This window comes from Heterodontus francisci, chromosome 20, assembly GCF_036365525.1.
Source record: "Heterodontus francisci isolate sHetFra1 chromosome 20, sHetFra1.hap1, whole genome shotgun sequence".
Lineage (NCBI taxonomy): Eukaryota > Metazoa > Chordata > Chondrichthyes > Heterodontiformes > Heterodontidae > Heterodontus > Heterodontus francisci.
This window is the reverse complement of record NC_090390.1, coordinates 39,251,004-39,276,358: the sequence shown is the minus strand read 5'-3', so window position 1 is coordinate 39,276,358 and position 25,355 is coordinate 39,251,004. Positions and strand designations below refer to the sequence as shown.

The 25,355-nt window shown below is 44.3% G+C and overlaps 1 protein-coding gene across 8 annotated transcripts in view; it reads left to right on the top strand.

The window, feature by feature from the left end:
- btaf1 (BTAF1 RNA polymerase II, B-TFIID transcription factor-associated) overlaps positions 1-25,355 on the top strand; it is a 210,103-nt gene that overhangs the window by 165,905 nt on the left and 18,843 nt on the right. For all 8 annotated transcript variants that reach the window (XM_068052646.1, XM_068052653.1, XM_068052652.1 and 5 more), the window contains 4 exons: positions 12,555-12,685; positions 19,298-19,423; positions 21,977-22,129; positions 23,711-23,922. In XM_068052646.1, coding sequence (XP_067908747.1) covers positions 12,555-12,685; positions 19,298-19,423; positions 21,977-22,129; positions 23,711-23,922 — 622 coding nt within the window. The remainder of the gene's footprint in view (positions 1-12,554; positions 12,686-19,297; positions 19,424-21,976; positions 22,130-23,710; positions 23,923-25,355) is intronic.

Below are 25,355 nucleotides of genomic sequence, written 5' to 3'. Positions count from 1 at the left end.
TGATTCTCGGAAGACCGCCATCATTAACAACGAGCTCAGTAGACTCAATGTGGACATTGCAGCACTTCAGGAGACACGCCTCCCTGCGAGCGGATCTCTAACAGAGCTAGACTACACCTTCTTCTGGCAGGGTAGGGATCCTGAAGAACCAAGACAGCATGGAGTGGGCTTCGCCATCAGAAACTCTTTGCTCATAAGGATCTAGCCACCTTCAAATGGCTCAGAACGCATACTGTCCATCCGACTGCTCACCGCCTCTGGTCCAGTACACCTACTCAGCATCTATGCTCCAACACTCTGCTCCCCACCTGAAGCTAAAGACCAGTCCTACGTGGAACTCCATAGTATCATTTGTAGCATCCCCAATACCGAACATCTGTTCCTGCTGGGGGACTTTAATGTCAGGGTTGGGGCCGAACATGACTCATGGCCCTCCTGCCTTGGGCGCTATGGCATTGGAAGGATGAATGAGAATGGACAGAGACTGCTTGAGTTATGTACCTATCATAACCTCTGCATCACCAACTCGTTCTTTCATACTAAACCCTGTCACCAGGTTTCTTGGAGGCACCCTAGATCACGTCGTTGGCACCAGCTGGACCTCATCGTCACAAGGCGAGCCTCCTTAAATTGTGTTAAGTGGCTCAGATATTGGGCAAAATATGGCAATGCACTTTATAATTACTTTAGGCATGAAAATTCTTTGGACAAGTTACCTTCCATGTTCTTAATCCTTGGAATACTAGCAGGTTTTGTGAAACTTCTGTCCCCCAGGGTCAAATGTTTTTAAGTTTGCAGATGATTTACAGAGACACTGAAGCGTTAGTGAAGTAACATTGGTTGTAAACTTATATAATCAATTAAAATGCAATTTTAATTTTTTTTTTTAAGTAATTCTTGTTATCCATTTATGCAATTTCTTTCCCATTCTTCATCTTTTACTTTTTTTGTGCCTAATCGAATTTGACCCTCGTTTTTTGTGTACTAAGACTAACCTAACTTCCTTTTCTAACTTTCTCCTCTCTATTCCCACATTTATTTTGGTCATTGTGCTATTTTGTTTTTCATTTGCTGAAAACTAGCTTTAGCCCAGAATATAAAGATTTGAACTGGTAATTCTTACGTGATATGCAACAAGTTACCAATTTAGAGATGTATCCTGATTCTGCCAGAGAGCTATCCAAAGACTGGGCTATTTTGAGAGAACAGCGCATAAATGCAGGGTGCACAAGAAATGAGAACTTTATTTATGCACTGCATTGAAGTCACACCCATGAGTGATTTCTGCTATTTAGTTCAGTTGCCATTGAAGCAGCATTGGAGGTTGGCAAAGTGTTCATGGTAAAAATTTTGAAGTCCGTTGTAATTTTAAATGTCTTGCTCCAAGCCTTTAAACTTGTGCTTTGAAATAACCTGGAGGCTAAGTTATTTTAAAACTGGCTAATCCAACATATGGCCCTTGGGCTAGAATATGGCCCGCCAAGGATTTCCATCGGCCCGCTGATCCACTGTAACTGACAGGCTGCCCGTGGCTCAGCTTTCAATGATGGCTCTCCTTTTAAAGTCTACGCCAAACAGAGGGGGTAGACGGGACCTTTGTCTGATGGACAGGGGCCGCCTGTCTGTGATTGCTCAGTGTTTGTGACTGACAGCGGGCTGCCCAGGTGGGGTGAGCACTGATTGGCAGTTTGTTGCTCAGGCGCGCTAGGTCGGGTGCCCTTGCTGTTTTCACACAGCTCGGGGAGTGAGTGGGAAAAGCTGCTGCAGGGGGGCGGGGAGAGCAGGAAGCGAGCCAGCACATGGCTAGAGGCGAGTGGCAGGGCGGCGCAGCGCTGAGGGAGCAGGCTGAGAGTCAGGCAGCCCTCTAATTAAGCATCGGCCTGGGGAGCAGTGTGAGAGAGAGAAGAGAGATAAGCACGGGGAGGGGAGGGGAGTGGTAGGCAGAGAGGTGAGGGGGGAAGGAGAAAGAGAGAGGGTCACAGGGAGGGGAGAGAGAGGGTCACAGGGAGGGGAGAGAAAAAGAGAGAGGGCCACGGGGAGGGGAGATGGGGGAGAGTGGGGGGTGCAGAGAGGGTGGAGAGGGTGGGGTGAGTGAGAGAGGGGGGCATTGGGGGTGGGGGGGGGGGAAGAGGTGGCCACGGGGGAGTGTGAGAAAGGGGGTCACGGGGGGGACGGGGGGGGGGGGAGAGAGAAAGAGGGGGGCATGGGGGCGAGGGAGGATGGCACGGGGGAGGGAGGATGGCACGAGGGAGGGAGGATGGCACAGAGAGGGTCGAGGGGCACAGAGAAACATAGAAAATAGGAGCAGGAGTAGGTCATTTGGCCCTTCGAGTCTGCTCCGCCATTCATTATGATCATGGCTGATCATCCAACTGAGTAACCTGTTCCCACTTTCCCCATATCCTTTGATCCCTTTCACCCCAAGAGCTATATCTAACTCCTTCTTGAAAACATACAAAATCTTTGGCCTCAACTGCTTTCTGTGGTAGCGAATTCCACAGGCTCACCACTCTCTGGGTGAAGTAATTTCTCCTCATCTCAGTCCTGAAAGGTTTACCCCATACCCTTAGACTATGACCCCTGGTTCTGGACTCCCCCAACATCGTGAACATCCTTCCTGCATCTACCCTGTCAAGTCCTATTAGAACTTAATAGGTTTCTATGAGACCCCCCTCACTCTTCTGAACTCCAGCGAATATAATCCTAACTGACTTGATCTCATACGTCAGTCCCGCCATCCCAGGAATCAGTCTGGTAAACCTTCACTGCACTCCCTCTATAGCAAGAACATCCTTCCTCAGATAAGGAGACCAAAACTGCACACAGTATTCCAGGTGTGGCCTCACCAAAGCCCTGTATAATTGCAGCAAGACATCCCTGCTCCTGTACTCGAATCCTCTCGCTATGAAGGCCAACATACCATTTGCCTTTTTTACCGCCTGTTGGACCTGCATGCTTGCCTTCAGCGACTGTTGTACGAAAACACCCAGGTCTCGTTGCATATTCCCCTCTTTGTTAATAGCAGTTCAGATAATAATCTGCCTTCCTGTTTTTGCTACCAAAGTGGATAACCTCACATTTATCCATCTGCCATGCATTTGCCCCCTCACTCAACTTGTCCAAATCACCCTGAAGCCTCTCTGCATCCTCCTCACAGCCCACCCTCCCACCCAGTTTTGTGTCATCTGCAAATTTGGAGATATTGGAATTAGTTCCCTCATCTAAATCATTAATATATATTGTGAATAGCTGGGGTCCTAGCACCGATCCCTGCGGTACCCCACTAGTCACTGCCTGCCATTTGGAAAAAGACCCGTTTATTCCTACTTTTTGTTTCCTGTCTGCCAACCAATTTTCTATTCCATCGCAATACACTACCCCCAATCCCATGAACTTTAATTTTACACGCTAATCTCTTATGTGAGACTTTGTCAAAAGCCTTCTGAAACTCCAAATAAACCACATCCACTGGCTCCCCCTCATCAACTATACTAGTTACATCCTCAAAGAATTCTAGTAGATTTGCCAAGCATGATTTCACTTTTGTAAATCCATGCTGACTCTGTCCGATTCTACCACTGTTCTCCAAGTGCTCTGCTACAAAATCTTTGATAATGGACTCTAGAATTTTCCCCACAACCGACATCAGGCTGACTGGTCTATAATTCACTGTTTTCTCTCTACCTCCCTTTTTAGATAGTTGGGTTACATTAGCTACCCTCAATCTGTAGGTACTGTTCCAGAGTCCATAGAATCTTGGAAAATGGCTACCAATGCATTCGCTATTTCTCGGGCCACTTCCTTAAGTACTCTGGGATGTAGATTATCAGGCCCTGGGGATTTATCAGCCTTCAATCCCATCAATTTCCCCAACACCATTTCTCTACTCGTACTGATTTCCTTCAGTTCCTCCCTCTCACTAAACTCTGTGTTCCCCAACATTTCTGGTATGATATTTGTGTCCTCCTTTGTGAAGACAGAACCAAAGTATGCATTTAGTTGGTCAGCCAATTCTTTATTCCCCGTAATAAATTCCCCTGTTTCTGACTGTAAGGGACCTACATTTGACTTCACCAATCTTTTTCTCTTCACATACTTATAGAAACTTTTACAGTTTCTTCATCAAGATGGAGAGTGACGTCGTTGATTCTGAGACTAGGGTCCTGAATCTTAATGAAGGAAACTACGAGGGTATGAGGCGTGAGTTGGCTATGATGGATTGGGAAACGTTACTTAAAGGGATGACAGTGGATAGGCAATGGCAAACATTCAAAGAGCGCATGGATGAACTGCAACAATTGTTTATCCCTGCCTGACGCAAAAGTAAAATGGGAAAGGTAGTCAAACCATGTTTTTGTATTTTGTATTCCCCGCAAGCTTACTCTCGTACTCTGTTTTCCCCTTCTTAATTAATCCCTTGGTCCTCCTTTGCTGAATTCTAAACTGCTCCCAATCCTCAGGTCTGTTGTTTTTTCTGGTGAATTTGTATGTCTCTTCCTTGGATCTAATGCTATCTCTAATTACCCTTGTAAGTCATGGTTTGACTACCTTTCCCATTTTACTTTTGCGTCAGGTAGGGATAAACAATTGTTGCAGTTCATCCATGCGCTCTTTGAATGTTTGCCATTGCCTACCCACTGTCATCCCTTTAAGTAACGTTTCCCAATCCATCATAGCCAACTCACGCCTCATACCTTCGTAGTTTCCTTCATTGAGATTCAGGACCCTAGTCTCAGAATCAACTACGTCGCTCTCCATCTTGATGAAGAATTCTATCACTCCCAGGGGGTCTCACACAACTAGATTGTCAATTATTACTCTCTCATTACACAATACCCAGTCTAGGATGGCCTGTTCTCTAGTTGGTTCCTCAACGTATTGGTCCAGAAAACCATCCCATACACACTCCATGAATTCCTCCTCTACAGTATTGTGACTAATTTGATTTTCCCAATCTATATGCAGATTAATATCACCCATAATTACAGATGTTCCTTTATTGCATGCGTCTCTAATTTCCGTTTAATGCCCTTCCCAACATCACCACTACAGTTCGGGGGTCTATATACAACCCCCACTAACGTTTTTTGCCCCTTAGTGTTTCTCAGCTCTACCCATACAGATTCCACATCGTCAGAGCTAATATCCTTCATCACTATTGTGTTAATTTCCTCTTTAACCAGCAATGCAACTCCACTGCCTTTTACGTTTTGTCTGTCCTTCCTAAATACTGAATACCCCTGGATGTTCATTTCCCATCCCTGGTCACCCTGCAGCCATGTCTCTGTAATCCTGACTATATCATACCCGTTTACATCTATTTGCGCAATTAGTTCATCCACTTTATTGTGAATGCTCTGCACATTAAGGCACAAAGACTTAAGGCTTGTCTTTTTAACATTACTTGTCCCCTTCCCACTATTTTTCACTGTGGCTCTGTTTGATTCTGGCCCTTGATTTCTCTGCCTATCACTTTTCTTCTTCCCCTTGCTGTCTTTTGTTCTTGTCTTTGATTCCCCCCTCCTCTGACTCCTTGCAAAGGTTCCCATCCCCCTGCCATTTTAGTTTAAACCCTCCCCAACCACTCTAGCAAATACTCCCCCTAGGACATCAGTCCCGGTCCTGCCCAGGTGTAACCCGTCCAGTTTGTACTGGTCCCATCTCCCCCAATGTCCCAGGAATCTAAAACCCTCTCCCTCACACCATCTCTTCAGCCACGTATTCATCCGCTGTATCCTGCTATTTCTACTCTGACTAGCACCTGGCACTGGTAATAATCCTGAGATCACTACCTTTTGAGATCCTACTTTTCAACTTAATTCCTAACTCCCTATATTCTGCTTTTAGGACCTCATCCTTTTTATTAACCTATGTCATTTGTACCAATGTGTACCAAATGTTAGTAAACACCTTTTTTTTTTCAAGCAAACAACTCCTTGGAAAGCAGATAGAGATGATACTAATTGTTCCAAGAAACACCAGTCAAGATTCCAAGTGATCCTCATGCATCCTGGCAGCATTTTACTGTTTATAAACTTTCCTATCATTGTCAAGTTATTGTAATAAGATAAAGTACACTTAATTATCTCGATAGCCAAAGCATACTGGAACAGAAATTACCAATAAAGGTGGAAAGACAAATACTTTCACCTTGAAGTGGCTCTGCAATTTCATGTTCTGGAATTGAACTCTGCATTTAGAAAGTTACAGAGTACTATCAGAGGATAGCACAGCACAGAAGGAGGCCATTCAGCCCATTGAGCCTATGCTGAGTCTTTGGAATGGGACAATTGGTCCCATTCCCCCAACTCTTGCCCCATATCCCTGCAATTTTTTCTCCTTCAAGTATTTATCCAATTCCCATTTGAAGGTTACTATTCACCCTATCAGGCAGTGCATTCCAAATCCTAACCACTCACTCTGCAAATATTATTTGCTTGTGTTGCCTTTAATTCTTTAACTAATCACCTTATATCTGCCCTCTAGTTATCTGGTCTTCAGCCTTTGGAAACAGTTGCTCTTTATACTATTTAAACCCTTCATGATTTTAAACACCTCCGTTAAATCTCCTCTTGGCCTTTTCTCCTCTAAGGAGAACAACTCCAGCTTCTCCAGTCTATTCATGTAACTGTAATCCCTCATCTTGGGTACCATTTTTGTAAATGGGTAATTAGAATTAGAATTAGAATATTACAGCGCAGTACAGGCCCTTCGGCCCTCGATGTTGCGCCGATCATCTGACCTACACTATTCCATTTACATCCATATGTCTATCCAATGACCACTTAAATGCCCTTAAAGTTGGCGAGTCTACTACTGTTGCAGGCAGGGCGTTCCACGCCCCTACTACTCTCTGCGTAAAGAAACTACCTCTGACATCTGTCCTATATCTTTCACCCCTCAACTTAAAGCTATGTCCCCTCGTGTTTGCCATCCTCATCCGAGGAAAAAGACTCTCACTATCCACCCTATCTAACCCTCTGATTATCTTGTATGTCTCTATTAAGTCACCTCTCCTCCTCCTTCTCTCTAACGAAAACAACCCCAAGTCCCTCAGCCTTTCCTCGTAAGACCTTCCTTCCATACCAGGCAACATCCTAGTAAATCTCCTCTGCACCCTTTCCAAAGCTTCCACATCCTTCCTATAATGCGGTGACCAGAACTGCACGCAATACTCCAGGTGCGGCCTCACCAGAGTTTTGTACAGCTGCATCATGACCCCGTGGCTCTGAAACTCGATCCCCCTACTAATAAAGGCTAACACACCATATGCCTTCTTAACAGCCCTATTAACCTGGGTAGCAACTTTCAGGGATTTATGTACCTGGATACCAAGATCTCTCTGCTCATCTACACTACCAAGAATCTTCCCATTAGCCCAGTACTCTGCATTGCTGTTACTCCTTCCAAAGTGAATCACCTCACACTTCTCCGCATTAAACTCCATTTGCCATCTCTCAGCCCAGCTCTGCAGCCTATCTATGTCCCTCTGTACCCTACAACACCCTTCGACACTATCCACAACTCCACCGACCTTCGTGTCATCCGCAAATTTACTAACCCACCCTTCTACACCCTCATCCAGGTCGTTTATAAAAATGACAAACAGCAGTGGCCCCAAAACAGAACCTTGCGGTACACCACTAGTAAGTAAACTCCAGGATGAACATTTGCCATCAACCACCACCCTCTGTCTTCTTTCAGCTAGCCAATTTCTGATCCAAAGCTCTAAATCACCTTCAACCCCATACTTGCGTATTTTCTGCAATAGCCTACCGTGGGGAACCTTATCAAACGCCTTACTGAAATCCATATACACCACATCCACGGCTTTACCCTCATCCACCTGTTTGGTCACCTTCTCGAAAAACTCAATAAGGTTTGTGAGGCACGACCTACCTTTCACAAAACCGTGCTGACTATCGCAAATGAACTTATTCTTTTCAAGATGATTATAAATCCTGTCTCTTATAACCTTTTCCAACATTTTACCCACAACCGAAGTAAGGCTCACAGGTCTATAATTACCAGTGCTGTCTCTACTCCCCTTCTTGAACAAGGGGACAACATTTGCTATCCTCCAGTCCTCCGGCACTACTCCTGTCGACAATGACGACTTAAAGATCAACAACAACGGCTCTGCAATCTCCTCCCTGGCTTCCCAGAGAATCCTAGGATAAATCCCATCTGGCCCAGGGGACTTATCTATTTTCACTCTTTCCAAAATTGCTAACACCTCCTCCTTGTGAATCTCAATCCCATCTAGCCTAGTAGGCTGTATCTCAGTAATCTCCTCGGCAACATTTTCTTTCTCTACTGTAAATACTGACGAAAAATATTCATTTAACGCTTCCCCTATCTCCTCTGATTCCGCACACAACTTCCCACTACTATCCTTGATTGGCCCTGTTCTAACTCTTATCATTCGTTTATTCCTGATATACCTATAGAAAGCCTTAGGGTTTTCTTTGATCCTATCCGCCAATGACTTCTCGTGTCCTCTCCTTGCTCTTCTTAGCCCTCCCTTTAGATCCTTCCTGGCTAGCTTGTAACTCTCAAGCGCCCTAACTGAGCCTTCACGTCTCATCCTAACATAAGCCGCCCTCTTCCTCTTGACAAGCGCTTCAACTTCTTGAGTAAACCACGGCTCCCTTGCTCGACAACTTCCTCCCTGCCTGACAGGTACATACTTATCAAGGACACGCATTAGCTGCTCCTTGAATAAGCTCCACATTTCGTTTGTGCCCATCCCCTGCAGTTTCCTTCCCCATCCTACACATCCTAAATCTTGCCTAATCGCGTCATAATTTCCTTTCCCCCAGCTATAATTCTTGCCCTGCGGTATATACATGTCCCTGCCCATCGCTAAGGTAAACCTAACCGAATTGTGATCACTATCGCCAAAGTGCTCACCTACATCTAAATCAAACACCTGGCCGGGTTCATTACCCAGTACCAAATCCAATGTGGCATCGCCCCTGGTTGGCCTGTCCACATACTGTGTCAGAAAACCCTCCTGCACACACTGGACAAAAACAGACCCATCTAAAGTACTCGAACTATAGTATTTCCAGTCAATATTTGGAAAGTTAAAGTCCCCCATAACCACTACCCTGTTACTCTCGCTCCTGTCGAGAATCATCTTCGCTATCCTTTCCTCTACATCTCTGGAACTATTCGGAGGTCTATAGAAAACTCCCAACAGGGTGACCTCTCCTCTCCTGTTTCTAACCTCGGCCCAGACTACCTCAGTAGACGAGTCCTCAAACGTCCTTTCTGCCGCTGTAATACTTTCCTTGATTAACAATGCCACACCCCCCCCTCTTTTACCCTCTTCTCTGTTCTTTCTGAAACATCTAAATCCCGGAACCTGCAACATCCATTCCTGCCCCTGCTCTACCCATGTCTCCGAAATGGCCACAACATCAGGATCCCAGGTACCAACCCATGCTGCAAGCTCACCCACCTTATTCCGGATGCTCCTGGCGTTGAAGTAGACACACTTTAAACCAAGTTCTTGCTTGCCAGTGCCCTCTTGCGTCCCTGTAACCTTATCCCCTACCTCACTACTCTCAACAGCCTGTACACTGGCACTGCAATTTAGGTTCCCATTCCCCTGCTGATTTAGTTTAAACCCCCCCGAAGAGCACTAACAAATCTCCCCCCCAGGATATTGGTACCCCTCTGGTTCAGGTGAAGACCATCCTGTTTGTAGAGGTCCCACCTACCCCAGAAAGAGCCCCAATTATCCAGGAAACCAAAACCCTCCCTCCTACACCATCCCTGCAGCCACGTGTTCAACTCCTCTCTCTCCCTATTCCTCTCTTCGCTAGCACGTGGCACAGGCAACAACCCAGAGATAACAACTCTGGTTGTTCTCGCTCTAAGCTTCCACCCTAGCTCCCTGAATTTCTGCCTTAAATCCCCATCTCTCTTCCTACCTATGTCGTTGGTGCCTATGTGGACCACGACTTGGGGGTGCTCCCCCTCCCCCTTAAGGATCCCAAAAACACGATCGGAGACATCACGTACCCTGGCACCTGGGAGGCAACACACCAACCGTGAGTCTCTCTCGTTCCCACAGAACCTCCTATCTGTTCCCCTAACTATGGAGTCCCCAATGACTAATGCTCTGCTCCTCTTCCCTTTTCCCTTCTGAGCAACAGGGACAGACTCTGTGCCAGAGACCTGCACCCCATTGCTTACCCCTGGTAAGTCGTCCCCCCCAACAGTATCCAAAACGGTATACCTGTTGTTGAGGGAAACGGCCACAGGGGATCCCTGCACTGCCTGCTGGTTCCCTTTCCTTCCCCTGACGGTAACCCATCTACCTACTTCTTTTACCTGAGGTGTGACTGCCTCCCTATAACTCCTGTCAATAATCCCCTCCGCCTCCCGAATGATCCGAAGTTCATCCAGCTCCAGCTCCAGTTCCCTAACGCGGTCTGCGAGGAGCTGGAGTTGGGTGCACTTCCCGCAGATGCAGTCAGCAGGGACACTCTTGGCGACCCCTACCTCCCACATTATGCAGGAGGAACATACAACTGCCTTTACCTCCATTCCCACTATTCTAGATTCCCAATAAATCTACTGAAAAACCAAACGAAAAAAAAAGTCAAAACTTGTTCGCTTAGCAATCCGACGGACTGAAGTTTTAAATAAAAAGCTTACCTTATCAACACCCTAGAGTCCTTTTTTTTGGTTAGAGGAGGAGGGTGGGTGGGAGACACTACACGTGTAGTGTCTCGGGTACTGCCACTGCCCAAATAAATAGTTTTCCCCTACCCAGCAGTCCCCGGTCCTCCGAAACAAAAAAGGGATTAACTTGTAACTTACTGAAATTGACCGCTCAGCTGAAAGTCCGCTCCGCACCCCGTTCTATCAAGGCTGCTCCTCGCAAAAGACAAAGATTTTAAAACTGCCCAAATAAATAGTTTTCCCCTACCCAGCAGTCCCCGGTCCTCCGAAACAAAAAAGGGATTAACTTGTAACTTACTGAAATTGACCGCTCAGCTGAAAGTCCGCTCCGCACCCCGTTCTATCAAGGCTGCTCCTCGCAAAAGACAAAGATTTTAAAACTGCCCAAATAAATAGTTTTCCCCTACCCAGCAGTCCCCGGTCCTCCGAAACAAAAAAGGGATTAACTTGTAACTTACTGAAATTGACCGCTCAGCTGAAAGTCCGCTCCGCACCCCGTTCTATCAAGGCTGCTCCTCGCAAAAGGTAATGAAATGAGCTTCATGCATATACAACTTTCTAAGTCTTAATCATTGTTGGTATATTAATTTTCTGGGATGCACTGTCCTTGCCGGCTGGGGAAGATTTGTACATATCGTAATAGCTCAGATTACTGCTGGAGTTTGCTGTTGGTCCCCAGTTTGTTGGAGGTGGTGCTCTGTCATTGGAGCTACTAGTACTGCTTCATTGCTATTATGGTGCTCCCCCAGTTCTTGTAATTTTTGTTGAAAAAGTACATTAAACTCTTTATGACAGACAAGTAGACACTAATAGCTCTATAAAGGATTAACTAACAGCTTGTATCTAAATCAAATATGCAGCAGAAAATACACAAAAGCATCTCCTGTACCATGACATTTTGAAAGGTACTGTACTTGAAATGGTCTAAAGTGATCATGCTTTCATGTTTCACAAAAATGTTACTCCATTAATTTGAAAAATGTTCAAAAAGCAATTTTGAATTTTGTCTCAGTTACTAAGTTTATTTTTGTTTTTTTTTCAATTTCTGTGTGCAATCCTTTGTCCCAGGTTGATCTAGCTAATAGGCCTGCCATTTTCAATCTGGATGGGCTGCATAGGTGTAATCCTGCCCTACTATATTATTGTCTTGTTTCCTGAACTGTGTGGTATGAGATCAGATCTGATGGGCACACCATGCTTGGTATTTATTATGTGTCTCTCGCAAATGGGGGGCTGGATTTCCTTCTCCTGCCCCCGGTAATGGCGTCAGCTGCCTGTGTGCATTTTTAAAAGGCAGCCTGCCCTGCCGGGTCATTTAAATATTTAAAGGGCTGTTCACCACCCCCACCCCCCCACAGTGTACCACCAATAAATCTATCTTCTTTCCCCCCCCCCCCCATTTTCCTTCAACACTTAACCTTCAGCCCCAACCACCCCCCCCACCCCGTGCGGAGTTTGCAAGTTCTCCCTGTGACCGCGTGGGTTTTCGCCGGGTGTTCCGGTTTCCTCTCACAGCAAAAGACTTGCAGCTAATAGGTAAATTGGCCATTGTAAAATTGCCCCTAGTGTAAGTAGGTGGTAGGGAATATGGGATTACTGTAGGGTTAGTATAAATGGGTGGTTGTTGGTCGGCACAGACTCGGTGGGCCGAAGGGCCTGTTTCAGTGCTGTATCTCTAAATAAAATAAAATAAAAAATGACTGTGTAATTGTGCATCATTGTTTCTGATTGACAAGATAGTAATTAATGAAGAGTAATTTGGTGTAATGAGATTTCAGTTTTCAATTTTCTATTTATGCATTAGTTAAAAATCAGCAATTCAGAGTAAATGTTATCCATTATGCATCATGTCATAGGTGTTCTTGCAATGGAAGCATTGCATCGACAAGTACTTCCATTCCTGCTACGCCGAATGAAGGAAGATGTCCTTCAGGATCTTCCACCCAAGATTATTCAAGACTATTACTGCAATCTCAGTACTTTACAGGTACATTGTAATATCACATAGCTCATGAAAAAAGGTTCAATAAGACACCTTAATTTTTCATCAAGCATTTAGAAGTGACCTGAGAGAGAGAGCGTAGGCATAAATGGATCATTTTCTGGTTGGCAAGATGCAACGAGTAGTGTACCACAGGGATCAGTGCTGGGGCCTCAACTTTTTACAATTTATCTAAATGACTTGGATGAAGGGACCGAAGGTATGGTTGCTAAATTTGCTGATGACACAAAGATAGGTAGGCAAGTAAGGTGTGAAGCGTACATAAGGAGGCTACAAAGGGATATAGATAGGTTAAATGAGTGGGCAAAGATCTGGCAAATAGAGTATAATGTGGGAAAATGTGGAATTGTCCATTTTGGCAGAAAGAATAAAAAAGAAGCATATTATCTAAATGGTGAGAGATTGCACAGCTGTGAGATGCAGAGGGATTTGGGTGTGCTAGTGTATGAATCGCAAAAGGTTAGTATGCAGGTACAGCAAGTAATTCGGAAAGCTAATAGAATGTTATTATTTATTGCGAGAGGAATTGAGTACAAAAGTAGGGAGGTTATGCTTCAGCTGTACAGGGCATTGGTGAGACCCACATCTGGGGTGCTGTGTACAGTATTGGTCTCCTTATTTAAGGAAGGATGTAAATGCATTGTAAGCATTTCAGAGAAGGTTTACAAGACTAATACCTGGAATGGGCGGGGTACAACATAAGAACATAAGACATAGGAGCAGGAGTAGGCCATTTGGCCCCTCAAGCCTGCCCCGCCATTCAATAAGATTATGGCTGATTATCGCCCTCAACTCCCCGATATTTCAAAAATCTATCTCCCTCCTCGTTAAATACTTTGTGATCTAGCCTCCACAACTCTCTGGGGTAGAGAATTCCAGACATTCACTACCCTCAGAGAAGAAATTCCTTCACATCTCAGTTTTAAATGAGTCCTCCCTTATTCTGTAATTATGACCCCTAGTTCGAGATTCCCCCACTCGCGGAAACATCTTAACATCTACCCTGTTGAGCCCCCTCAGAATCTTGTACGTTTCAATAAAATCACCCCTCATTCTTCTGAACTCTAATGAATCAAGGCCTAACCTGTTTAGCCGCTCCTGATAAGTCAACCCCTTCATCCCAGGAATCAGCCTAGTGAATCTCTTTTGAACTGCCTCCAATGCCAGTATATCCTTCCTTAAATATGGGGACCAAAACTGTACACAGTACTCCAGGTGCGGCCTCACCAACACCCTGTACAGTTGTAACAAGACTTCCCTATTTTTAAACTCCAACCCCCTAGCAATAAAAGCCAAAATTTCATTTGCCTTCTTAATTACTTGCTGTACCTGTGCTAACTTTTTATGTTCATTCACAAGAACACCCAGATCCCTTTTGTGCTGCATGTTTTTTGGAGTCTCTTTCTGTTTAAATAATAGTCTGCCTTTTGATTCTTCCTACCAAAGTGCATGATCTCTCACTTTCCTACATTAAACTCCATCTACCAAATTTTTGCCCACTCACTCAACCTACCTATATCCCCTTTCAGATTCTTTATGTCCTCATCACAACATGCCCACCCGCCTATTTTTGTATCATCAGCAAATTTGGATGTATTACACTCTGCCCCCTCCTCCAAGTCATTTAGATAGTAAATAATTGAGGCTAGGAATGAGTCTTGCGGCACTCCACTAGTTACGTGTTTCCAACCTGAAAAAGCCCCATTAATCCTGACACTCTATCTTCTGTGAGTTAACCAATCCTCAATCCAGGCTAATACATTACCCCCAATACCGTGAACTCCTGTCTTGTACAGTAATCTTTTATGTGGCACCTTAAATACACTACATCTGCCGGTTCCCCTTTATCAACTCTGCTTGTTATATCCTCAAAGAACTCTAGCAAATTTGTCAAACATGATTTCCCTTTCACAAAACCATGTTGACTGTTTGATTGCGTTAAGCTTTTCTAAATATTCTGCTAGTTCTTCCTTAACAATGGACTCTAGCATTTTCTAGCATGTTAGGCTGACTGGCCTATAGTTTCCTGCTTTTTGTCTCCCTCCCTTCTTGAACAGTGGCATCACATTAGCGGTTTTCCAATCTGCTGGGACTCTCCCAGAATCCAGTGAGTTCTGGAATATTTCGACCAATGCCTCCACTATCTTTGCAACCACTTCCTTTAAAACCCTTGGAGGCAGACCATCAGATACTGGCGACTTGTCTGCCTTTAGTCCCATTAGTTTGCCAAATACTTTGTCCCTCGTGATAGAGACTGTTACAAGATCTTTCCTCCCATTAGCTACTTGCTTATCTGATATCTGTGGGACGTTTATAGTGTCCTCCACCGTGAAGACCAATGCAAAATATTGGTTTAAATTATCTGCCATTTCCCTGTTCCCCATTATCAATTCTCCAGTCGCATCCTCCAAGGGTCCCACGCTCACTTTAGCTACTCTCTTTTTATATACCTGTAGAAGCTCTTGCTGTTTGTTTTTATATTTCTTGCTAATTTACTTTCATAATCAATTTTCTCCCTCTTTATTAGCTTTTTAGTCATCGACAAAAAAAAAAATTCCCAGTCCTTTGGCCTACCGCTAGTTTTCGCCACTTTGTATGCCCTTGACCACCTTTGTTAACCACAGGTGGTTCATCCTTCTCATTGAGTCCTTTTTGACTGGGATAAATTTCTGCTGAGCGTTCTATTTGCTTAAATGTTTGCCATTGCTCATCCACTGACTTTCTCTCAGTCTATTTTCCCAGCCCGCTTTAGACAACTCTTTTTTTCATACCTCCGTAATTGTTCTTGTTTAAGTTGAGAACACTGGTTTGAGACCCGAGTTGCTTGCCCTCAAACTGAATTTGAAATTCTACCATGTTGTGATCGCTACCCCCTAGAGGATCCTTAACTACATTATCTCTTATTAAACCTACCTCAGTACACATTACTAGATCTAAAATAGCCTGTTCCCGTGTAGGTTCTGCAACATATTGCTCTAAGTAACAATCCCTGATGCACTCTACAAATTTGTCTTCCATGTTACCTCTGCCAATCTGATTTGTCCAGTCAATATGCAGATTAAAATCACCCATGACAATTGTAGCGCCCGTCATACACGCCTCCATTATTTCCCGATTTATACTTTGTCCTACAGTGAGGCAACTCTTCGGGGGCCTATAGACGACTTCCACCCGTGACTTCTTCCCCTTGCTATTCCTTATTTCCACCCAAACTGATTCCACATCCCGATTTATTGCATCTATTTCACTACTCACCACCTCACTGACACCTTCCTTTATTAACAAAGCTACCTCACTTCCTTTTTGCCTATTTTTCCAGAACATCGAATACCCTTGAATATTGAGTTCCCAGTCTTGGTCACCCTGCAACCACATCTCTGTGATAGCTATCAAATCATATTCATTTATTTCTATTTGTGCTGTCAACTCATCTATCTTGTTACAAATGCTGTGTGCATTCAGATAAAGAGCCTTAAGCTTTGACTTTTTACCATTATTACTCATTCTGGTTCTAATTTCTGCTGCACTCCTCTGCTTATATTTTCTGCCCCTTCCTGTCACATTTTGATTACCGTTCGCCTCTTCACTACCCTGCACCTCTGCTCTCTCGTTTCTTTTTGATTTTTTAAACTTTATTTCAATTGAACCCTCCGCCCCCCCCCCCCCACTCACTTAATTAGTTTAAACTCCTATCTACAACCCTAATTATACGATTTGGCAGGACACTGGTCCTAGCATGGTTCAAATGAAGCCCGTCCCAATGGAACGGCTGTCTCCTTCCCCAGTTCTGGTTCTGGTGCCAGTGCCCCATGAATCGGAACCCATTTCTCCCACACCAATCTTTGAGCCACACGTTTACCTCTCTAATCTTATTTACCCTACGCCAATTTGCACGTGGCTCAGGTAGTAATCTGGAGATTACCTTTGAGAACCTTTGAGGTTCTGCTTCTAATTTAGCCCCGAACTGCTCATAGTCCCTCAGCAGAACCTCTTTCCTAGTCCTACCTATGTCATTGGTACCTACGTGGACCACGACAACTGGATCCTTCCCGTTCCACTCCAAGTTCCTCTCCAGCCCAGAAGAGATGTCCTTAACCTTGGCACCAGGTAGGCAACACAGCCTTCGGGACTCCCTGTCTTTGCTGCAGAGAACAATGTCTATTCCCCTAACTATGCTATCCCCTATTACTACTACATTTCTCTTTCTTCCCCCCCCCCCCCCCCCCCCCCCCGCCCACTTGAATAGCACTCTGAACCACGGTGCTGTGATCAGTTTGCTCATCCTCCCTGTGGTCAGTTTGCTCATCCTCCCTGCAGTCTGTGCCCTCGTCCACACTAGGAGCAAGAACCTCGTACCTATTGGATAAGGGCACTGGCTGAGGCTCCTTCAGAGCTAAATTCTGGATCTCCATACCTGCCACACTTGCAGTCACACCCTCCTGTCCCTGACCACAGTCCAAATTTGATGTAATTAATCTAAGGGGTGTGACTATCTCCTGAAACACAGTGTCCAGGTAACTCTCTCCCTCCCTGATGTGTTGCAGTTTCCGCAGCTTGGACTCTAGCTCATCAACTCTGAGCCGATGATCCTTGAGCAGCCAACGCTTGCTGCAGATGTGGCCACTGTGGATCGCACCGGCGTCCACCAGCTCCCACATACTACAGTTGCAACGCATCGCCTGCCCAGCCATCTCTATTCTATTTAATTAATTAATTTAGATGTGAAATATTTGGATGTTTGATACTATGCTTGATTTAAACTAAATTGAAAGTAATACTTCTAGTCCTGCTCTGTTATACTCTCCTTATAACACTTACTGTTACACTACTACGATTAAAAAACATTTAATTACCCAGCTCCTAATTTGAACCAATAGCCTCCCTGCTGATCCTCCATCTCTTGCGCTCTCTTTCTTGCGCTCTCTTTCTTGCGCTCTCTTTCTTGCGCTCTCTTTCTCGCGCTCTCTTTCTCGCGCTCTCTTTCTCGCGCTCTCTTTCTCGCGCTCTCTTTCTCGCGCTCTCTTTCTCGCGCTCTCTTTCTCGCGCTCTCTTTCTCGCGCTCTCTTTCTCGCGCTCTCTTTCTCGCGCTCTCTTTCGCGCGCTCTCTTTCTCGCGCTCTCTTTCGCGCGCTCGCTCTCGCGCGCTCTCTTTCGCGCGCTCTCTCGCTCTCGCGCGCGCTCTCGCTCTCGCGCGCTCTCTCGCTCTCTCTCGCTCTCGCGCGCTCTCTCGCTCTCGCGCGCTCTCTCGCTCTCGCGCGCTCTCTCGCTCTCTCTCGCTCTCGCGCGCTCTCTCGCTCTCGCGCGCTCTCTCGCTCTCGCGCGCTCTCTCGCTCTCGCGCGCTCTCTCGCTCTCGCGCGCTCTCTCGCTCTCGCGCGCTCTCTCGCTCTCGCGCGCTCTCTCGCTCTCGCGCGCTTTCTCGCTCTCGCGCGCTCTCTCGCTCTCGCGCGCTCTCTCGCTCTCGCGCGCTCTCTCGCTCTCGCGCGCTCTCTCGCTCTCGCGCGCTCTCTCGCTCTCGCGCGCTCTCTCGCTCTCGCGCGCCCTCTCGCTCTCTCCTCCTCTCGCTCTCTCCTCCTCTCGCTCTCTCCTCCTCTCGCTCTCTCCTCCTCTCGCTCTCTCCTCCTCTCGCTCTCTCTTCCTCTTCCTCTCTCTCATGTATGGTACATTATAAAATCCGCCTTCATTTTTAGTTTTTATGCTAATGAATCGATCAAGTCTTATTTTATATTTGATTAACTTAGGTTAAATTAAAAGCTTACCAGTATACTCACCCCAGCCTGCTTTCTGTTTCCCTGCACTCTGTTGATTGTGATGTCACTTCTCGATTTTTGATTTGCCTCCGAACCTCCCTCTCCTCTCCCACTGCTTCTCTCCGAATCTCCGAAGTTCTGGCGCACTTTTTGAATGATCTCCTCTCACGCTGCTCCTCTTATGAGGAAAGGTTGGACAGGCTAGGCTTGTGTCCGCTGGAGTTTAGGAGAGTAAGAGGCGACTTGATTGAAACATGTAAGATTTTGAGGGGCCTTGATAGGGTGGATGTGGAAAGGATGTTTCCTGTTCTGGGAGAATCTACAACTAAGGGTCACTGTTTAAAAATAAGGGGTTGCCCATTTAAGACAGAGAGGAGGAGAATTCTTTTCTCTGAGGGTCATGAGTCTTTGGAACTCTCTTCCTCAAAAGGCGGTGGAAGCAGAGTCTTTGAATAGTTTTAAGGCATAGGTAGATAGATTCTTGATAAGCAAGGGGGTGAAAGGTTATTGGGGGTAGGCTGGAATGTTGAATTGAGGTTACAATCAGATCAGCCATGATCTTATTGAATGGCGGAGTGTGCTGGGGGGGCCAAGTGGCCTACTCCTGCTCCATATTCATTTGTTCATATCATATACTGCGTAGAAATCTTATGAAATCCAGGAAAATTGTTTGGAAGTCATGGTGATAAAATTGAGGACTATAAATAATTTCATAAAAAATAATGATTCTTGAAATGACCTACCAAAACGGAAAATGTTCTGTAGGCCAAATATGTTTGATGGGCCAATGATATTTCTACTTCCTTGCCACTTTATGTTCACTTTGACACTCCTAATCTTTTATTTATAGGTACAGCTGTATGAAGATTTTGCGAAATCTCGTGCTAAGTGTGATGTTGAAGAAACAATATCTACAGGTACCCTCTCAGAAGAAAATGAAAAACCTAAACTGAAGGCTACTGGACATGTGTTTCAGGTAAATATTTTTCTTGAGATTCTCCCAGGTTGTTGACACCAAAACAGAGGTGTACTTGAGGCTACTTCTAGATTGTTCTAGTTCTGAAACAGTTCAACGTTACGTTTAGTTTACCATTTACTCTGGATCAATTCTGGATTATTAAACTACCAATGGAAGTAATAAAAGCTCATATATGGTTTGTCATCACAAATGAAAGGCTTTGCCTCCAAACACCATAATAATCTACAGACTATTCTGTTCCTGCATTGTAATGGACCCGTTGATTTTCATGGTAAAACATCAGACTTCATCTAGCCATGCTTTATTTTTTAAAGCTGTGAATTCACACATTGAATCATTTGAATTTCTTTATTTAATTTTTAATAACAAATAGATCTTGTGTGACTTTGCTTATGGGTAGATTTGGATACAAGGTAAGGAATGGCATGCATGGAGGGAAGCAGAATATCGAACAGGTATCAAGGCGTGGAGCAGTTTGGTGAAGGGGGAGAAGGAGTGTGAAAGGGTGAAACATGAAACCCAAAATGGGATTTGATCGAGATCAGTTTTGTTCCTTGACAAGAGCATGCCCACAGGCGAGACTGAGAGCAGAAGTATTCATCTGCTTGAGCCGAATCAGACAACTTCCTAGGAGTGAGGCCATATCAATAACATGTTGTATTTAACCCTTTTAAATAGTTTTTCTGTTACTTTCCTTTTTTTGGTTCATGGGATGTAGGCAACATACTTCATCCCACTCACTAACCACTGTCTTGGGCTAAATCAGACTGTTCACTACCTTGGCATCCTATTTGACCCTACGCTGAGTTCCTGACCCCATTCCCTCTCATCAGAAAGACTGCCTACTTCTACCTCCATTACATTGGCTGTCTCCATCCCTATCTCTGCTGATCTGCCAATGCCCTCATCCACGCCTTTATCATCTCCAGACTCAGCTATTTCAATGCTTTATTGGGTGGCCTTTCATCCTCTACCATTTGAAAACATCAGCTCATCAAAATCTCTGCTGCATCCTATCTTGTACCAAGTCCTTCTCGCATCACCCCTGTGCTCTATGATTCTATGATTTGACCTACGTTGGCTGACGCTCCCCAATTTTCATTTTTATGTTTAACATGGCCTCACCCTTCCCTATCTTCTAACCTCCTTAAGTGTTAAAATCTATCTTCTCCCAAGCTTGCCATTCCTCTGTATCCACCCTCTTGTGCATTGCCCCATCTTTGGCAGCCATGACTTCAGCTGCTGAGATCCAACACTGGGATTTCCTCTTTAAACCTCTCTACCTTATGCTCCTCCTCTTAATACCCTCTTAAACTCAACTCTTTGACCAAGCTTTTGGTCACCCCCTCCTACGCGGGGTCTGTCTGTTTCCTTATGTGATTGTGAAACACCTTGGGACATTTTTATATGTTAAAGGCAGTGTTATAAATGTTTGTTGATGCTGATGATAATGGAGAAGAGATCCATCTGGTGAATTTGAGCATGGGTGCATTATGGAATCATGCAAATTAGGAAACTATATTAAGTGCTGTATTTTCTTCTATTTGAATCCTGCCAACATTGATACAGAGGATACCTGTGCATTCCTGTCTGTGCTTGTCTTGCGTGCTCCCAGTGTCTAGCTTGCACTCTCTCACACTTTTTTTTGCTCTCTCATGTTAGAATGTTTACATTTTCCAATTATCAACAAAACACAGATGATAAGATGCTTGCTCTTGAAATTTGTTTTTTTAAAGAACTCAAATTAGGATTGGGAATGGCACATTTTGCCCTTCGACTTAATATGCTTTTTTAAGTTGAGTATAATTCAAGAACTACAACAGATGTGTAATAAATATAGCCTGTTTATTTACCCTCCTCTCCTCTACCTTAGATGCATCTTCTGTCCCTCCCTGCACCTTGTCCCTTCTTTGCTTCTCTTCCACTGTGCCTTCTGTCCTCTTTCCCCATTCCATTGCCTCCATTGTCCCACTCTTGCTGTAAAGTCTTCTGCCTTTATCTTCCACTCTTCTAGGTTCACTGTATATTATAACAGCATGAAATCTTTCAAAAACTGGTGAAGCGGTGGTAAGAGGTTTATGGGGGGTGGGGTGGGGGTGGGGGGGGTGCGGAAATGAGGCAGAAAACACAGTGGCTGAGGCTGAAGGTAGCAGTGCAGGGGAGCAAATGGGAAGGTGAGGACAAGCAGCTGAAGTGGCATGTGAAAATTGGGGGACAAGCCTACTGAGAAACAGGAGGAGTTCATGAAGCTGATGGCACTGTGAAATATAGTGCCATATTGCCACCCAGCTTCAGGAGGACTGAAAGGAAAGCATAAAGATAAGTGTACATACCATATACATACTTCACAGCTTAAAACTAACTATGATGTGGTGAGACTTTCCTGTAAGCACAGGAAATGTCGCTGCATATAACATTTGAGAGAGAAAATATTCAATGAAATGTAGAAGCGGAACGACTGCATAAATACTTCGGTACGTTTTAATTCTGTGTGCAATCATAGTAAAAGGCAACCCTGGTAGCATATTTGAACTGGTACTTTATTTGTAGGCCTTGCAGTACTTGAGGAAACTCTGCAATCATCCAGCACTTGTGCTGACCTCACAACATCCAGAATTCCAGCATATTATAGAGCAGCTTGCTGCTCAAAATTCATCTCTTCATGATATTCAGCATGCTCCAAAGCTCTCTGCTTTAAAACAGGTATTGTTTGAAATTTAGTACACTATCTTTTTGTTGTGCTTGTGTTGCATTATGGTTGGGGAAGAGTGTTGGTCTAGACTAATTTGTAGTACTTTTATATTGTACTACTAGTCCTTAAAAATGTTTTAGTGATATTTAAAAACTTGCTTATGTGCAGATGGTTTTGAAAGTTGTACACCAAGCAGCTGCACACAGGATTTTATTGTGAATTTTTTTCTCTTTTAATCTCACACCCACACCAGTTTGGGGAGCAGGGGAGGGATGTTCAGACAAGGAGAAGAAAGTGTACAGAGTATACATTTCCCAGCTGAGATATAATATTGTTCTCGGCACCTGGTGTTGGCAGAGATCATGGATTAAGTTGACATCGAGAGGAAGAACAGCATTGCCTCGTTCATTCTAAAATTCTAAAATCATTACTACAGTTTTTGCAATGATTTGGAAAATTTGGTTATTTTCCACCTTTATCTGGCTCTGGTTATCTCTGTAAGCTACATTCCTGCAGCCTACCCCCATCCAACACATTAGTTTTGTGATTGGGATTGTCTACTACAAATGTTACCTGGTGATTTTGATTAGCTAATAATCTGATGCAACGTTTTCATTCTGTAAGCAATCGTAGAAAAGGGCAAACCAGGTAGCATATTTGAATTGGTAACTTTGTTTCTAGGCTCTACAGTATTTGAAACTCTGCAATTATCCAGGTACTTTTTTAAGAGTAGCACTAAGCCTGCAAGTTTATCTTGTCTTTCTCAATGTACTTGCTGGCATGAAGCTTTTTATCTACAGCTGGGGAGGGACATCCAGAGCTCAAGGCCGAGGCAGCTTGAAGACACAGCCACCAATGGTGGAGCAATTACAATCAGGGATGCTCAAGAGGCCAAAATTGGATGAGCACAGATATCTCAGAGGGTTATGAGGTTGGAGGAGATTACAGGGATAGGGAGTGGCAAGGCCACAGGGGAATTTGAAAACAAGGATGAGAATTTTGAAAACAAAGCATTGTTTGACCAGGAGCCAATGTAGGTCAGCAAGAACAGGGGTAATAGATGAATCGGATTTGGTGCGAGTAAGGACACAGGCAGCGGAGTTTTGAATGACGTCAGGTTTACAGAGGGTAAAATATGGGAGGTCAGCATTGTGCATTGGAATAGTCACGTCTAGAGGTAACAAGGGCACGGATGAGGGTTTCAGCAGCAGATGAGCTGAAAAAGGGGTGAAGTCAGGCGATGGGAATAGGCAGCATTAGTGGTGGTGCATAAAGAATTCATTCAGCTAGAACTCAATGCAAAATACATTGCTGAAGCATCTGCACATAGTGTGGAGCATAAACAGTGGCATTGGACCTGTCGTGTTTAAGAAATTAATGTAACTATGTAAGCCTAACCAAGGAGCAGGACTGAAGGAATTTGCTTTCTGAATACAGATGGGTTTGAAAGACTGAAGGTTGAAGACATTAGAGCTCTTAGTCTTCAACGTGTTGTATGATATTCGGCTTTTGTTCAATTTCCCACCTTGAATTCGTGCTCTTTTGAAATGACATTCTTTGGGTAAGATTATATTCAATAATTATTTTTCTAGTTGCTGCTTGACTGTGGACTTGGCAATAGTGGAGCCTCAGAAAATGGTACTGAGTCTGTTGTAGCTCAACATAGAGTTCTCATTTTCTGTCAGCTGAAGAGCATGTTGGACATTGTAGAACATGATTTACTCAAACCTCAGATGTCAAGTATTACTTACTTAAGATTGGATGGCAGTGTGCCTGCGGGCCAGAGACATTCCATTGTGGCAAGGTAAGTAAGATACCTAAAAACTAATAGCATAACTGATAGTATAAGGACACCCATGGCTGAGTGGTTAAGTACAATGTGTCCTGCAATAGACCACATAGATCAGAAGATTCCAGTATTCATCCCTGATCTGTACTTAGTTAGATGATCTTGGCCATGACAGCACCTAAAGTCCTACAATTGCTTCGGCACTCTAGACAAGGTAAGAGAAAGATAAGCGAGGTTTCCCACTCCTATCATGTGGCTTCTGTGTGGGGAGTGAGTGAGAAGGCACTCTGGATCATGAACTACCCTCTCTGGTTGAAAGACATGGCATTGTCTTGCTCCATGCATGAAGAATGGATACTGTCATAACAAAGGACTGCTGCAGCCTGTAGAACCATACATCACCTTCAGGAGAGGGGGAACGACTGAGGAATAGTGCAGAGAAACCAGTAGCTATGATACAGATTACCTTTAGCACTTAGCAACCTTCTAGAATGCAATTTAACTATATCTCTGTTGTGTTATCTGAGGTGGGCCACTTCTTCTACACTTCTGAACTACATCTCTTGTTGGATACTGCAGGTAATGGAGGAAAAAAGTGTTATTTCATGCTAGAGTTTGCATGGGTTGCCCACCATGCACTTCTGACCACTATGGTAGAAAATCAGTACACTATCACTCAGGCTGAAACTTATAAAATTCAAACTTGCTTACAGGTATTGGAAGCAATAATATAGCAAAATATTGATGTAGAAATATTAAATAATAAAGATTGAATCAGTCTGAGAGTTTGAAAAAAAGTCTTCAACAGAGTATAATTTAATATTGTTGTTCTAGCCATAGTCCCAAAGGACCATAGGCATTTCTCTCCATTAGAGAGAGACAGTTGATAATGTATAGTTTGAGGGTCACCACTCCTCAAGCGTGGAGCAAGACGAGGAGGCAGACCTCCATGAACTACCCCAGCCAGTGTGGGAATTTAACCCTCATTGACGTCTTTCTGTATCACACTCTAACTGTCTAGCCAACTGGGAAAAACAACATTATTTCTTGGAAAAATGGCCAAAAAATCCCTAAACATGAGAACCAAGCTGGAATCTAAATATAATGTTAAAAACTTGGAGAAAAGGAAAAGAACGTATTCCTTAAATTATATAACGGTCAACTATTAACTTGTGTATACTTATTATAGAATCATAGAATGGTTATAGCACAAGAGGCCATTCGGCCAGTCGTCACTGTGCTGGCTCTCTGCGAGAACCACTCAGCTAGTCCCACTCCCCCACCTTTTCCCTCTACACCTGCAAATTTTTCTGTTCAGATAAATATCCAGTTTCCTTTTGAAAACCACGATTGAATCGGCCTCCACCACCACTCTCAGGCAGTGCATTCCAGATCCTAACCACTCACTGCATTTAAAAAAAAAAAGTTTTTCCTCTTGTCACCCTTGG